Below are 16,152 nucleotides of genomic sequence, written 5' to 3'. Positions count from 1 at the left end.
GCAGGATCTTTTTATCTTAGAAAGCAGTTGGGGTAGGGGTGCACGGTTGAGAGCTGGGGCTTAGTCATGGCACTCTTTTCCAGAAGACAATGCTTCCAGGAGACTACAAGGCAAGCAAACTGTTCTTGAAACCTTAGGGAGAACTATAAAGCCTAATTGTTCCCATTCTGCCAAGATAAATCCTTCTTAATCCAGTCTCTCATCAAAACTCACTTTCCCTATGCATCCTTATTCTGTTAGTAGCTACTCACATGGCAATAAAAGGGTTTCCAAGAATGAACCTAGGATATCAAAAAAAAAAAAAAAAAAAAAAAGCAGTGTATCGTTTGAATTACCTGACTATCCTAACTAGGTCTCAATTTCTCTCGGTTTAAGTTGACTCCAGCTGGAGGCTGCATGGAAGGGCTCTTTATTATTGCCGGTGCCGAAAGCACTCTGCAGCCTGCCCCTAGGAATTCAGCCCTCCGGTGTGTGGCTTGGAGCTGTCCACGGGTCACAGCTCTACCAAAACATTTACTCTTCTCAGTTATGACAAACTCACTACTCCTGGGGAATCCAGATTTGTTCTGTAAATAGGGGTGCCCTCACAAAGACGTTTTCCATTACTGGAAGCCATCACCGTTTGAAAGGCAGATGGCTCAAACTTACTAAGAAAACCACACATACCAGATTTTTCCATAAGTTCAATACTCAACATTCCTTTTCTTACAGTTATTTTTCTACCCCACTTCTTTAGCCTGGTTTCAATTAAATAAATGAAAATCACTCTGTAATCAAGGCAAATAAAACAATTAGATGTGCAAAAAAGATAAAGGATGGCATGAAATAACTGTCAAAGCGGACAACAGCTTTTTTTGTTGTTATTATAAGGACTTTTAAATACTCACAAAGAAATTCAGATTCACGTTAGAAAATTGTCCTAACGCTGCACAAAATAATGTCCAGATCCCTTGATACAGAGGAAGACACTAAGCAAGGCTCAAGTATTGTCCCCCAGGTTAAACACACAGCAAGTGTCAAGGCTGGGATGAGAACGCATACGTGTCTTACTCCAAAGCCCACGCTCCTCCAAGTACTCAAAAAAATGCAAGTATTAACAGTAATTTCAGGAAAGAAGCATCTATAACAGGGACAAAATCAGACTCACCTGCAGTAGATATGGTTGCAGGACCACTCACAATGGCGCCAATGCTATTGTTGGCAATGCACTGGTAATAACCCGAAAGGGAGGGGTTAAGAGAAAGGATAGTCAACGTCCCCTGGTGAACCTTAATCTGTTCCACATTTCTGTCCAATCTTTTTCCATTATGCAACCATGAGATACGAGCAGTCACAGGTTTAGCAGAACAATGCAGTACTACAGGTCCACCAAGTTTCTGGACGGCAGACAATGGCTCAGAAATAAAATAAGGTGCCAAGTCTACAAGGGAACAGTCCCCGTGTGCAAAGGGGTGGGGGGAGTGGGAGAGAAGAGGAGACAAGGGGAGAGAGAAAGAAGAGCAAGTTTAATATACTTCATCTGAATCTACAAAACGAAAGGCAATCCCTTACTTTATACGTTATGGTCCTTAGAGCTTGTAAGAGTTCTAGGCACATTCTTATATTTTGGAAGAAAGAAGGCAACATACCAATGGAGAACTTAACAGTTGGGGCAGCACAGATGAGAATCCTTATGATATAAATAAAACAAAATACTAATTCTATAAATGAGAAATGGTAAACTGCTCTTCTAATGAAGTAGCTTTTTAAAAATGCAAATTAAGAATCTGAAAAAGAGAAGATGACTTTCAAAATAAAAAGAATTCTCTTCCATATTACCAACAGGGTTTGACTTTAAGAGCAAATTATTTTCTCAAAATAATTTGACTACTTCCCTTTAATATAAGTAATGTTCAACTTTTAAGAATGCAGAAGTAGAAAGTCAGGAGGCCACACCGAAATACAAAGTCTATCCTTTTGGGGATATGAGGATAAACGGGGTATCAATCGTAATATTTTTATTCGGTGTTTGGAATAGTTTCATTTGTTATGTCTATTCCTCCAGTAACTTGGGGGAGAGGGGTTCTTGCGCTCAAGTATCAAAACAGATCCCTCTCCACCCAAAAATGAGGGCGGGGGACAGGGATACTAATAATCTGGTGTAATAAAATAGTTAAAAGAAAAAAATAATAAATTGCTGAATCTACTTTTATAGGATATTTTACCAGAAATAAAGATTAAAGGAAATGCCTTGACTGAATCTGAGGTTGCTATTTAGCCAAAAAAAAAAAAACCCCAGAAATAAAACCACTAAATCGGGCTTCCCTGGTGGCGCAGTGGTTGAGAGTCCACCTGCCGATGCGAGAGACACGGTGTTCGTGCCCCGGTCCGGCAAGATCCCAGATGCCGCGGAGCGGCTGGGCCCGTGAGCCATGGCCGCTGAGCCTGCGCGTCTGGAGCCTGTGCTCCGCGACGGGAGAGGCCACAGCAGCGAGAGGCCCGCGTACCGCAAAAAACAAACAAACAAACAAACAAAAACCACTAAATCAATTTTCCCTTACTAAGTCGAGTATAGTTATACAGTATTTTTAACAAAGATAATAAACAAACGTTACTTAATAAATAAACATCACCGTATTTGTATATACTCCTATATAAATCTTCACACATATCTAAAATAAAAAGAAATGCATATGGGCCATGAATTAGCCTCAGGCTTACATATACATTTACTAATAAACACATTTAAGCTTTTTAGTAACCCAGAGTTAGATAATAAATTAGGCAAGATCATGAGAGACCTGGGATTTGAACCAAGTTCTCTCACTCCAAGTTGAGTACTCTTACATACGGATTCTAAAATTCCTCTTTGGTGGTGTGTAGTCAGCATTTGATTCCTATCATAATTTCCAAATTCAGAGATTTGTAACATATCCTCACTGAAAAAAAGCATGTCCGGAAAATATTTATTTTCAAGACAACAAAAGGAATAAATTATACGGACAATGATGGGAAGGCCTGCGAGTGCCCAGAAGCACTCCTAAGAGATCCTTAAATTGCTTAATGAATCAGTTTTAAAATCATTCCACTGGTCAAACAAATCTTAGAAACGTCTTTGGAAACCATCACTATCGTCGAAGCATTAAAGTCGAAGTTCTTCATAGGATTAAGATGAGGAAAAGCTTCAGGCCCAAACTACCATTCTTCTCCTCTTACCTGGACTCACGGAAGAGCATAGAATCGGGAGAGTAACATACAGCAGTGTCTGTAAGGGTCCAGCAACTGGATGCATAGCGCCAGATTGCAGAAGCGGGCAGGACAGACTTCCAGGGCAAAATCCAGGCCTTGGCTTACTAAAAGACATCAAAAAAAAAAGGAAGAAATTCTAAAGTACAAAAACAGTTGGAATTTTTTATCTGAATAGCCAGCCCGAGTTATGAACACAGTGGCTGCCCTCTATTTTGAAAGCTCCACATAGAGTGCGTCAAATACAAGGCATTCAATGATCCACATCTTCCCAATTCACAAGCTAATCTCTAGACGTTAAATTAAAGTTAGAAATTCTGCTCATTCTTCCAAGATACTAAGACACTTATTTTACACAGAACCAATCGTTCCAAATGAATACATAACGGCCTTTAGCGCCTTTCTCTTTGTACATCTCACAACCATCTAAAACTCAACACAACTCAGATGCATTCCTCCTCTATGTTCCTTAAAACAGAAACAATAACAACAAAATAATAACTAACGTTTATATAGTGCTTGTACGAGCCAGACACCATCTCAGTGCTTTTCATATATTAACTGAACCTTCACGACAAGCCTATGAGTCAGGTACTCCTGGTTTTCTTCCCTTTTTTCAGATGGGGGACTCATGGATTGTGCAGAGAATACCGGGGGCAGGCCTGTGTGGGGATCGCGTTTGTCTGCAGAAATCCAAAGACCACTGTGGTGAGAGTGGGATAAGCCAAGTAGAAAGCACAGAGGAAAGCCGGGCTAGACCCTGCCCAGCTTCAAAGGCCACGCTGAAGGTTTTGGCATTTATTCTAAATGCGATGGCAGACCCTTGGAGGACTTAGAGAAGGGAGGTATGGGATCTCATTATGCTTTAAGGAGATCACTGGCTGATGGAGACTAGACTGAAGTGGGGCCGGGATGGAGGAGGGAGACCAAGTGGGAAGTTACGAGATCGCTGGGGAGAGAGATGAGCACATGGTGGGTGAGTCCAGTGAGTCAGCTGTGGAGGTGCTGAGGAAAATCACCGGATTCAGAACATACACTAAAGCTTAAACCAAGCTGATGAAGGTTTGGATAAAAAGTGTGAGAGAGGGCTTCCCTGGCGGCGCAGTGGTTGGGAGTCCGCCTGCCAATGCAGGGGACACGGGTTCGTGCCCCGGTCCGGGAGGATCCCACATGCCGCGGAGCGGCTGGGCCCGTGAGCCTGTTCTCCACATCGGGAGAGGCCACAAGAGTAAGAGGCCCGCGTACCGCAAAAAAAAAAAAAAAAAAGTGTGAGAGAAAGAGCTATATCAAAGACAACTCTTAGTTTTTGGTGTAACAGAATTAGTAAAAGTTCTGTTTCCTGAAATGGGGAAGACTGGAGCAGGGGAAACGGCTGAAGAGGAGGCTGCTCAACAGCTGTGCTTTGGCCACGGAAAGTCTGAGATCTGTGAGCGATCCGACTACCAGTAACTAGTCGACAGTTGTATATAGGAGTCTGGAGCTGTGGGAAGAAGCCAGAGCTGAAAATGCAGATGTTACATGTACTAAAGCCTTGGCGCTAGATGAGCACGAAGGAAAATATGATAGAGGAGGAAAGATACTCCAACCTTTAGACACTGAAAAGAGGAGAAAGAAGTAATAATGGAGACTAAGAAGAAGTAGCCAACAAAATAAGAAGAAATCCAGGGGAATGTTGCATCTAGGGAGAAAAATGGAAAATATTTCTGGAAGAAGAGAGTAATCAACCTATCTCAAACACTGCTGAGAAACAGAGTAAGATAATTGGCATCAGAAAGCCATGAAGAAGACCATGGGTGATATAGCAAGAACGGTTTCAGTGGAGAAGGGACAAAAGTCTGATCAGTTCAGGATAGGATGGGAAGGGAGGAAGTGAAGAAACAGGCACAGAAAATTCCTTCAAGGATTTGCTATAAAAGGGCAGCAGAAAAACAGAGAGAATTGCTGGGGATGGATGGATGGCAGCCATGGAAATGTTTGTTTATGTGTTTTTTTAATATAGAGATAATATAACACATTTACAAAGCTAAAAAAAGTTTCACAAAACCCAGCACTGGTAAGGATGTGCGTAAAAATCACTATAATATCTCGTTGGTGAAATATAATTGGTAAATTCCTTTTGGAAGGAAAATTATTCATTCATGCAACAAATATTTACTGAATGTTTATTATATGATGGGTACTATTCTAAGAGCTGGAGATAGAGCACTTAAATATATATGTAAGTAAAAATAAGTAACAGACAAAAATGTATACCTTACATTCTGTGGGAGAGATGGAAAGTAAACAAGATGAATAAATTAGGAATATTCACAAGGTCCATGCCATCCTCCAGATATGGTTCATTCCTTCTCTGTGCTACTCCTACACCTTGGTCACTATCTACCACTGCACTCACTACTGTGCTCTGCAATTTATCTGGTTACATAACTATGTCCTCTTTGAAGGCAAGAATGATGTCATATCCAACTTTGCAAATTCTAATGCCTAGCAGAAAAGAGGCACTTGATGTTTCTTAAAATGAAAGGAATACCTTAATGTAACGTAATTCCCAGAAGTACCTTAGAGAGTAGTATTTAATGAGAACTTGTTATCTCTACTGAATTCAGTGTAACCTAGCTATATTTTTATTCTTTCATTCACTTATGCATTCATATATATGATTTCAAAAATTAGCAAACATAAAGTAAGCGCCTACTGTATGCCAGGCACCATGCTAGGCTAGAGATCCAAAGAGTGGTTATTATGTCGACAAATTCTCCCCTACATTCCTGCTTGGCCAGGACACAGAATCTGACTACAGAATACAACAAAATGTAATGCCAGAGTTACATTAATGACATTTTAGAAATGAGAATTCTACGTGTGTACTCATCTGTGACAAGAAAGGTTAATTCTAACCATTGATAAAACTGGGTAGTAATACAAAGTAAGGCACCTTAAGTATGGCTTTGAAGAAATCAAATATCTCCCAGGATCTGCTCACTTCTCTACACCAGGTGCTCCAAAATCTCCAAGTTGCAAACTCAAGTTTATCTACATCGTGGACTATCAGTTTGAGGAATGCCTTTTAAATGTGTTCTTGCTGAGCTTTTTTTTTTTCTTTTTTTTTTGCGGTACGCGGGCCTCTCACTGTTGTGGCCTCTCCCGTTGCGGAGCACAGGCTCCGGACGCGCAGGCTCCGCGGCATGTGGGATCTTCCCGGACCGGGGCACGAACCCGTGTCCCCTGCATCGGCAGGCGGACTCCCAACCACTGCGCCACCAGGGAAGCCCTTGCTGAGCTCTTTTAAAAGTGGGAGAAAATACTCTGGTACCACCCGCTGGCAGAAGGGGCCAGCTGTGTGAAAACCTTTTTGGTTTATTTGAATTCTTCCCTTGGTTCAAGGGTAAGAACTGACACACCATTGCTAGGCAGTCACGGCAGAGTAAACATTCAAACAACTTGTTAACAGGAGGCACCTTCCTGAGGACAAGGAAGAGAGTTTCTTCCTTTTGCCAAATCTTTCCTCGACTATTTATTTATTGAAAAGCAGTGAAACAAATTCCAGAGTCAACTTTAACCCCAGCACGTGATCTAGTGAGTTACTTTACAGCTGTCCTTTAAAACATCACAGCTCATTATTGCTACCTAAATATTATCACACAGGAATGTGCCTATCTTTCTATTAGGTTAACGTGCTGTCAGTTGATTTGAGAGGTTGGAAAGAAATTATGACCCTCACAGTCACTGACTAAATATTTGTTGACTTGGTTTATATTTCTCTGTGGCAAGCCTGCTCAGCTTGTTAGAAAATTGTGATATTCAGGACAACAACCTGGGTTCTGTTGCTCTACGGGTCAGGTGGCTTGAAATTATATTCAACAGCCACCAAGAGCAACCTAGGTCCAACCTCACAAACAAACATCCCTGACCATAAGGAGGGTTAGAGGATGTATAAATCAGGGTATATGCATTAGCACTGCTGGAAAGTTATTCAATACTATGTCACTTTCAAAAGTACTATATTTGTCGAAAGAGGAAACTTCTTAATAATATTAGTGCTATTGCTACTTGACTAGTTAAGTTACTGGAAAACAAAAAATATATTTTAACATACATATCTAACATCTATACATAAATATATGTGTATACTATAAATGTATATAAGTATATACAAATTTTATATATTTTTAATTTATATACACATACATATAAATATGTATCATTTCCCTGCATTGCTCACAAATGAACAATTTGTTTGGCCAAGTTTATCATAACTGAACAAGGTTCCTGCCATCTTCTCACACACAGATCAGCGGCCTTAGCACATATGTCATCTTTCTTACCCACAAAAATTTACCTTGGCAAGGGAGAAAACAGCCCTGATTTTCTCTGCATAGAAACTGTTAACCCATCCTCCTTTTCTGATCTGGAAACAGTGGCCAGCAGAGAAAAGGTCCACAGTAAGAGGACACCAGCCCACCCCATCACACATCACTTGCCAAGGCTGTCTGACCTCTGTTCTAGCATACGTACCATTCAAATATTCTCATATAAAAATTAAAAACAGAATTTGGATTTAAATCATATCAGATAAAACAGAATTCTGATTTAAATTACACTGCCATTTTTCAGACTGCAGTGTTTTTCTCATTTAGAATATTTTTTTAAGCATCCAATGTGGTTAACATAATGCCAGGTGATATTTTAAACAAAATATTCAAGGTTTTCTTTCACATATTCTACAGTGAATATGCTATTTTATCAACTAGAAAATTGTTAACAGAAAGTTTCTACAAATACTCAATGACAAAGAAAATGACACATTTAGCATAAAAATGTGGAATGAATGTACCAAAAAAAGGCAAGTAAGCATGACAATTCTATCACCTAAAGATAACACATCAATATCTCAATCCATTTGCAACTAATCCTTTTCATATGGTGTATATTTACATAACTGAAGATCATAATGTATATGGAATATAGTTTTAAATCCTGCTTTTTTCATTTATCATCTAACAATCATGTTTATTAAAATTTTTCATAAACATAATTTGTAACAGCTATAGATACTTATTGAATGTAGGTATCAACACTTAATTTGCTTAGCCATTCCCTATTGGTTAGGCTCCACTTTTTTATATGTGTGTGCATATGTATATTTTTGGTTTTGTGGGGTTTTTTCGCTATTACAGATAATACTGCTGTGAGTATCTTTGTCCATAAATCTAGCTACTCTTCTAAGCATGTCTTTAGAACTGACTTTTAAAAGTGAAATTATTGGGCCAAGGAGTAAAAACATTTTTAAGACTAAATATATAGATGGTTGATGTTGTCGTCCAAAAAGATGGCAACAAGGCACAAGCTGATCCCCATCAACCGCCACCAGCACGTGGGGGGACCCCTGCTCACCAGCAGACTGTTTATTTCCTTACACTGAGGTAAGTGAAGTGTGGATATCAAACATGAATTTGAGAAATTAATTAAAATATTTTATAGGGCATAAAGCAACATTCACTGTCTAATCTGTTAGGGGTTTCTCTAACAATATTCGAAATTTATATGAAAGTAACTGCAGAAAGAATAACAATAATGGACACCGCAGGCTACCCTGATCAAACCTTGTCCATCTCTGAACTTTCAATTACAAAAAAACACCATGGACACAAAAATCTCTGCTTTTTACCCAAAATTCACTTCAAGTAAGTTAAGGGGTTGTGTGTTGAGGTTGTTATACTGTGTGATTTTAATTTATAACGTGTATTTGTCTGAAAAGAAATTTGTACGCAAGAACTGCCGACAGACGCTTTCTGGCAATATTTGCTGGCATTCAAAATAGTAAGTTACCATTCATTCCCAACCATTATCCTCTGTTCCTTACTGCTTTCCGTGTCCATTAAGCATATATATACCCCTACTTCCCTAAACTACTAGAGGTAGTAAAATAACTCAAGGACTTGGACTTTAAATTGGGTTTGATCTTGTCTTACTATTGGACATTGGCAAAGGCCTGATCAATTTCCCATGTGAAAAACAGAACCATCAAGGCTTATCCGACTCACTGGTCTCAGAAGGAATTAACATGGTCATGAGGAAGTTCTTCTACCTCCTTCCTACACTCAGAGGAAGTTAAAGGCCAACATCCATTATTTTCACTGCAGTTCTGAGTGGTTGACTTAAGTGTCTGAGAAGATGCTCAGTGGTCACTTTGCTCCCAAGAAAGCACCTGGTAGTACAGTCTCTTCAGAGTACAAAAAAAAAAAAAAAAAAAAAAAAACAAGAAAAAGAACAGCTAAATGTAGTATCCCATTCAACCTACAAATCAGGATCAGGGGATAACTCTTTCCTCCATGCGGTAAAAATCTTTTTTTTACCCATTCTCCTTCCCACTCCCCACTCTCATATGGCCCAAATGCTGCTCCTTGAGTCCTGGCCTAAAGACTAGCTGGTATCTCCTGAGTTACAGGGCTTTCTCTAAGCCTTTCCTGCATGCCTACAGAGAAGGCAATTTGTCTTGCATTACAAACTGTACTTTTAAGCCATCCCAGGCTTAAGAGAATTTCTGTCGGCAAAGGGAAGCTAAAGGTATGCCTCGTCTCAGAATAAGAAAGGAAATAGTTCCCTAACATTTACTTAACTTATTGTTCAGGTTGTGAACTTCATGCTTTTATAACCCCTTTTCAACATGCTGCCAGAATAATCCTTTGGGGAAAGTCCTGAATTTCTAGATTTGATTCCTCTGTTTTTAAAGGAACGCCTTTGCTTTCCTAAGGATGATCAAAGCTGTCTCTCTGAACTATCCCCTCCCTAGACTCCTATATCAGACTTTCTTATAGTTTTCTTTGAGGCTTAGGGAATAACTGGGATTAATTTGTGAACAAAAACTCAGCTTTGGGATCAGTATTGTTCTTCAAAATAGAAAATTCTTTAACTTAGTTTTCTTTTTTAAAGGCATCGTTTTCTTCATGAAATAGTAATTTCCTTCTTAAAAAAAAAAGATTGATTCTTACTTTCAAACCCTCTATTTCAAAACATCCTATTTCTCAATTGTTGAGAAAAAAATGAGTTTTCAGAAATAACTAAACAAAAGAAAAAATAAAGCATGTCTACTTTAATTTTTTTTATTAGGTACTGATTAATTCAGCACAATTTCAGTTATGGAAGTCCAACACAATATATACTTTTTTTTAACCTATTGAACCACCTTGACCTTAATCACATCCAGCTTTAAATCTCCTCTCAAAGTTTTCTTCATTCTGAATATTTGAATAATTTAGCTAAGAAGCAAACATTTCCTGCACAGATTTCTCAAAGAATCTTACTTTTTCCAAGAAATATTCATCCAGTCAATTAATTCCACACGTAGGGCATCTACTCTGGGCAAGATCCTGGGAGGGTACAAAAATGAGGAAGATGAGGAAGGTATAATTCCTGAACTGAAGGATACTGCAGCCTAATTAGGAAAAGAGGGCTTGAATTAACTTTGGAATAAAGAAAATGATAATAAGTAAATGAGACAGTAAAAAGCATTAGAAGGATTCAAAGCAGAGAAATTCATGTTTCATTCAACAAATACTTAGTGCCTGCCTACTACGTGTCAGGCGCTGTGCTATGCTGGAAACTCAGCCAGGGAGAAAACAGGCAGCGTAGCTGCCTTCAGGAGGTTTTGAGTCAGGTGAGGACAGGTGACAACTAAAGAGGCTGTTCAAACACAGCCTCACCTAACAGAATGACTAAATGTTTTGCCACAGGGGCTCCTGTGAAGTTATTCCATGTTGCAGATGGCTTCTTTTTATTTGGTATAAACTTTTATATAACTTTTTCAATCAGAAACTAAACAATGGAACTTTGATGTTACAGCTTCGGTCAAAGACACACCCACCAGCGGGGATGCATCATTTCCACAACTGGTGGAACACTTCGCCGCTTAGCCTTTATTTCGCCATAAGGTGCTTTTGTGTGCTGTAACTTTAAGTGCCATGTGACTGCAAGATAACTACATGCCTTTAGAAGACTTCCTGTCTCCAAGTCCACTTCCCGACTCCCCCGCCTCTGAAGGACTTCCTCACCAGCCCTCCTTCACCAGTCACCACCCTCAAGTCTTCTCTTTCTCCTCTGCTGAGGACGATAAAATCACTGCAATATATTTAGGAACAAACTATTCATTTACTTTCAAAATATTGATTATCACCTACACAAATTTGTTTTTATTGCTTAGTTGATTTATTTTTCTATCTGTGAAAGCAGTGTAGCTCTCTTGGTTTGGGAGGCAACCCATGATTTTTTTTTCCACCAAAATCAATGAAAATGGCTTTCACTAAGAAGCGAGGCTTTTTAGTGGAATGCCCTGGCGGGCCGGTGGTAAGGACACAGTGCTCTCACTGCCGTGGCCCCGGTTCAATCCCTGGTCGGGGAACTAAGATCCTGCAAGCCACAGGGCATGGCGAAAAAGAAAGCAGCAGCAGCAAGGCTTTTAGGAAATAAAGGTTTTCAGGAATTAAAGTACGTGAGTGAGGAAGGGATAGGTGAGCCCCAGAATAAAGCAAGTACAGGTGCTGCAGGGAAAACAGAAGGGTTACCCAACCAAGACTCGGCGGCTGAGAAGATTTCCCAGAGGCAGCAATGATTCGGTGAATCAGATGGAGAAGTTTGGGAGGAGGGAGGACAAGCAAGGGGAGGGACGTCTTCCAAGCAGAAGGAAGAGTCTGTGTGCAGAACCAGAGGCAGAGAGCAAGGAAGAATGGGCTGGAGAGGAGAGTAAGGACGGGATTGACAGGTGACAGGTAAGGCACATAGGTGAGTAGAAGCTAGAGCCTAAAGAACAAAATAAATCAGGTTAGGGTGCTTGGCTTTTTTCCTGAGAGAGGAGTATAAACAGCTTTGAAGCAGGCCAGGGACAAGATCAGACTTGTGCCTTTGAAAAATCATTTACACTGCAATGTGGCGGATGACTGAAGAGGGTTAGGAGGCTGCTGTGAAAGAGAATGGGGACCTGTACTAGAGAAATATCAGGGGATAAATGTAAAAGATTTAAAAAGTGTTAAGACATGGACATATTTAAAAGCTATTGGGTTGGCCAAAAGGTTCATCCAGTTTTTTCCATAAGGTGGCTCTAGTAACACTTAGTTGTCTTTAACTTCATTCGAAACAATTTTGTTAGATTGTACGTGACAGCTGTCATATCAGCGTGCATTTAAAAAAAGACTTATCAAAATTGGTGAATTTTTGTGTAGCCATATTTAGGAGGTAGAATTGAATAGGACCTGGATAGTGAATGATGTGCATTGGGAAGGAATACATCTCTTAGACATCTTTGGAATCCATCGTCTGTCCACTTCTGTTTCCCTACTGCTTCGGCCATAAAGAAAGGCATGAAACCTGCTGTCCAGATCTCTCATTTGGACAAGCGAGTTCGTGGATGCCGTGCCTTCACTAAGACAGGAAACACACAGAAGCAGCAGGGCTCTCCGTGGTTTGTTGTTGCTGTTTGGAGGGTAGCAGAGAATGGAGAGGATGCATCTTAGGGTGTGGAGCTAATGAGCTGAGTTGGAGAGAAGAGAAACTCTAAGAAAGACCTGGCAGGCAAGCGGAAAGAAGCCTGAGTGCTTAGGAGAGATGAGGGAGGCGTCTGCACACAGAGGAACTGTTATCCCTGCGGGGGAGGGGCCTCGAGCTGAAGCCTAAAAATAAAATACAATACAATCGCCTTTCAAGGGGTAGCCATTCCTCACTCAGAATAACTCATATTATCAATACTACTAATAAAAAAGATTTTTGTAACAAAAAAGGAAAAGACAGAAAATGATATTCCAGGGATGGAATCAGACACTCAGACTTCCTAAAAATGAGTTTCCAAATGTTGCTGAATTTCACACCCACATACCTTTCAAAGGTACCACAGTGTAGGGTAACCAGACGCATTCCTTCACTAAAGCCTTTGATCAGTGACAGTCTTCATGCTGCCCACATGGGGTCCCGAGAAATGAGAGTAACAGCTGGCAGGCATCCTTCAGTGGTCTGACTGGAGGCGTGGGTAGGGGCAGGTGGAGGCGGAGGAAAGGAGAAGGGAAGAAAGTGCTTTCCTAAGTTCGGTAGCAACAAACACACCCTCTGAGAGTCAGCATGTTCATCTCTGGGGGCTATTCTCGGTGCTTTTAGAGACTAGAGAATCCCTTCAAGCAGTCACGTGCAACTGACAAGGATGCGTCCTCCGACCTGCCTCATAGCTGGGACGCAGGACGAGGAACGTATATATCTTGTGAAAGTAGAGCTGCAGAATGTCCAACACCCAGGCCAGGTCAACAACTGGCAGAACTCTCTTCTCACCAGAACTCAGTCCTCCTTGCCGTGAGAAATGCAGCACTCTCGGCGGTCCCCGCTTCATGAGCTCGGAAGGATTACGCAGTCAGGAGGCTGAACATTTTTTAAAACGTTGACACCTACAGACTTCACAACCTTCCCCCACTTCTCCTGAGTCTCAATCAAGTCAGCCAAGCATGCACACTGATCCTGCTGCTTGCAGAAGCATTTCCTTTCACTGTGGACCATCAAAAGTCAAGGAAGAAAATGGAAGTGACTTGCAGTTATGGCACCAAAAAAGGCCAAACGAGCAAAGAAATAATCAACTCCACATGAGCCACTTCAGCTCCAACACAATGAAAAGGGCCTAGGACTAACCCCAGGAAAGGTCACGGAGATCAAAGGTCACAAGCAGAAAAAGGCAACAGTGAGGGGCTGCCAGCTGCAACAGGAGTCAATGTGGTCTTAATTACACTCCGAAAGGGAAGGGGTCTGAGCGAGAGCCAGTTGGGTTCTATTCACAATATTTGTGTGTTTAAAAAAAAAAAAGTCAAGTGTTCCTGTTCCACTGTCTTTCAAAGAGGCTATTTCTTCCTGCTTCTAGAGCACAGGAAACCAAGAATTGCAGAGATAAGATAATTCTGGCATCCACAGTGAGCTGTACAGGAGCGTTACAAATATTTAAAAGCACAGCTGCATACAGACAGTGAAATTCTAAAAAGTGACTCGGGAGAGATTATTAAAAACACCGAATACAGCAAGTTTCAAGGGGATTACTCTGCAAGCATCACAGAATCAACACTTGCCACAGATCCAACTCTCAGTAGATGTTCAGGTTTGTCATCGGAACTGGCTTCACGGGAAAAAATAAGAGAGCGACGGGAACCGCAAAACACACGCCAAATGCAAAATCTTCAGTTTGCAAGGAACCAGCTAACCCTGAACAGGGTGATATTATAAAGATCCAGACAGACACCTGGCTAACCGCCTTTGATGGAGAATGAGGAGGAGGAAAGTGACGACATTTAAAGAAGAGCTCTAGATGATGTGTTAGGTAATAAAATTAATAGAGTTGTTAATAAGGCCAATGCCTTGCTCAGACCTTACCAAATGGAACAAATTTTCCAAGGCCATGATGAAAGACACCCTCATAGCGTTTGGTTTAGATTGCATTTTCATAACAAGGAAATAAGAACTGAAGGAGAAACTCGTTTCCATGAAATATATTCTAATGTATACAAACACTGAGGAAAAAGCAAAATAAGAAAAATTTAGAAATCTAAGAAAAAATATCTTTGCTGCAAACAAACTTGAATCAATGCTGGTTGAGCACTGGACCTCCTTCAGGATGATTTTTATATTATATGACCTGCTGAATTATGAGTTTCCTAGAGACCTGGAACATAGCGATACTCGTTTCCAAGTACCTCTTCCATCTTTAAACTTGGCTGCATAAATTAACTGAAGGGGTCTAGATTTCTCAGGAGGCCTGCTTTGTTCAAGCTGGTGATGGGAATTAGGTCAGACACGGCATCATCAAAGCTGTCACAGCACCGTGTCTGTGCACCAAGCACTGAGAATGGGACTCTTCAAACACGTTCATAAGTTGGCACACAAGTCAGTCACAGATTCCTGTGCAGTTAGTACGCAATCCCCACAAACAGATTGAGAAACCTAAAAATAAGTAAAAATGCACATTGGTCTGTAGAAAGAAAACTTGCATTCCCGGAAGCTTTGATAGATAAAATCAAAGAAATGATCAAGATATAATGCCTTGATGAAGTGAAAACAGCAAAAGAGATCAATTAAGACTGGGATATCTTTCTAAACACAGCACAATATAGCATGAAGTTTTAGTCCAACTGGAGAGCCTGAGACGCAGTTTTAGCATTGGGTCCAGCCTGTCCACCAGAAATGAAGCAAAGCTTGTTGGGACAACTCTGCTGGGCTGCACGTGTATCAAGCAAGAGCAGCTGCTTCGTGACATTATATTGGGCAACAGTAAACAGGATGGTCCAAAGAAAGGATTCAAGGACACACTGATACAGGAGACACACACACACATATACGATACACACAGATACCACTGGAAAGCCGTAGCAGCAGATAGACCCAAACGGGAAGACAGATAAACTTATTCTAACGATGCTCCTCTTTGCAAAACTTTTCTGGAAATCCTTTGTTAATCATTTTCAGTGTCCATGTATAAACAAGGTATAAAAATAATCTCATTAGGTTATAATTACACCTGATTTTTAACCCCACATAGTCTTAACTCTATCAGCATCACCCAATTAATTCATTAATGGTTATTTCCAAAAAACTCAAGAACACCCAAAATTTTTTTAAAGTGCCGTAAGAAGTAAAGATAATTCCAAAAGAACCCCAAATTACTCAGTACAATAACAGCAACGTGAGTTTAAATATACAGCTTCCTGAAGAGACGGACTTCTTTAAAGACACAATTCTCATTTGAATATTTAAGTTCTGATACATTTCTTAAATACTTCATATCACACTATTCATGTCATAGCTGACATTTGTAGAATACATGTTATATGTTGATACATCCATGTACCTTGTAAGCTGGAATTTTAAGGACTTATTGGCTTCTATGCACAACTTGAGGAGTTTTTGTTTTGTTGG

General features: G+C 40.4%; 1 protein-coding gene across 1 annotated transcript in view; it reads right to left on the bottom strand.

Moving 5' to 3' along the window:
- CDON (cell adhesion associated, oncogene regulated) overlaps window positions 1–3,286 on the bottom strand; it is a gene marked incomplete at its 3' end in the record, with an annotated part of 56,960 nt that extends 53,674 nt beyond the window's left edge. Inside the window, exons 1-2 of the mRNA XM_082845682.1 lie at window positions 3,196–3,286; window positions 1,148–1,420 (exon numbers count right to left, since the gene is read on the bottom strand). Of these exons, the coding sequence (XP_082701808.1) occupies window positions 1,148–1,420; window positions 3,196–3,271 (349 nt within the window). The 5' untranslated portion in view covers window positions 3,272–3,286. The remainder of the gene's footprint in view (window positions 1–1,147; window positions 1,421–3,195) is intronic.
- Between the last annotated feature and the right edge of the window lie 12,866 nt (window positions 3,287–16,152).

Source organism: Leucopleurus acutus, assembly GCF_964270905.1.
Source record: "Leucopleurus acutus genome assembly, chromosome: 8".
Taxonomy (NCBI): Eukaryota; Metazoa; Chordata; class Mammalia; order Artiodactyla; family Delphinidae; genus Leucopleurus; species Leucopleurus acutus.
Note: the sequence above shows the minus strand (reverse complement) of the source record. Positions and strands in the feature narration are given on the sequence as shown.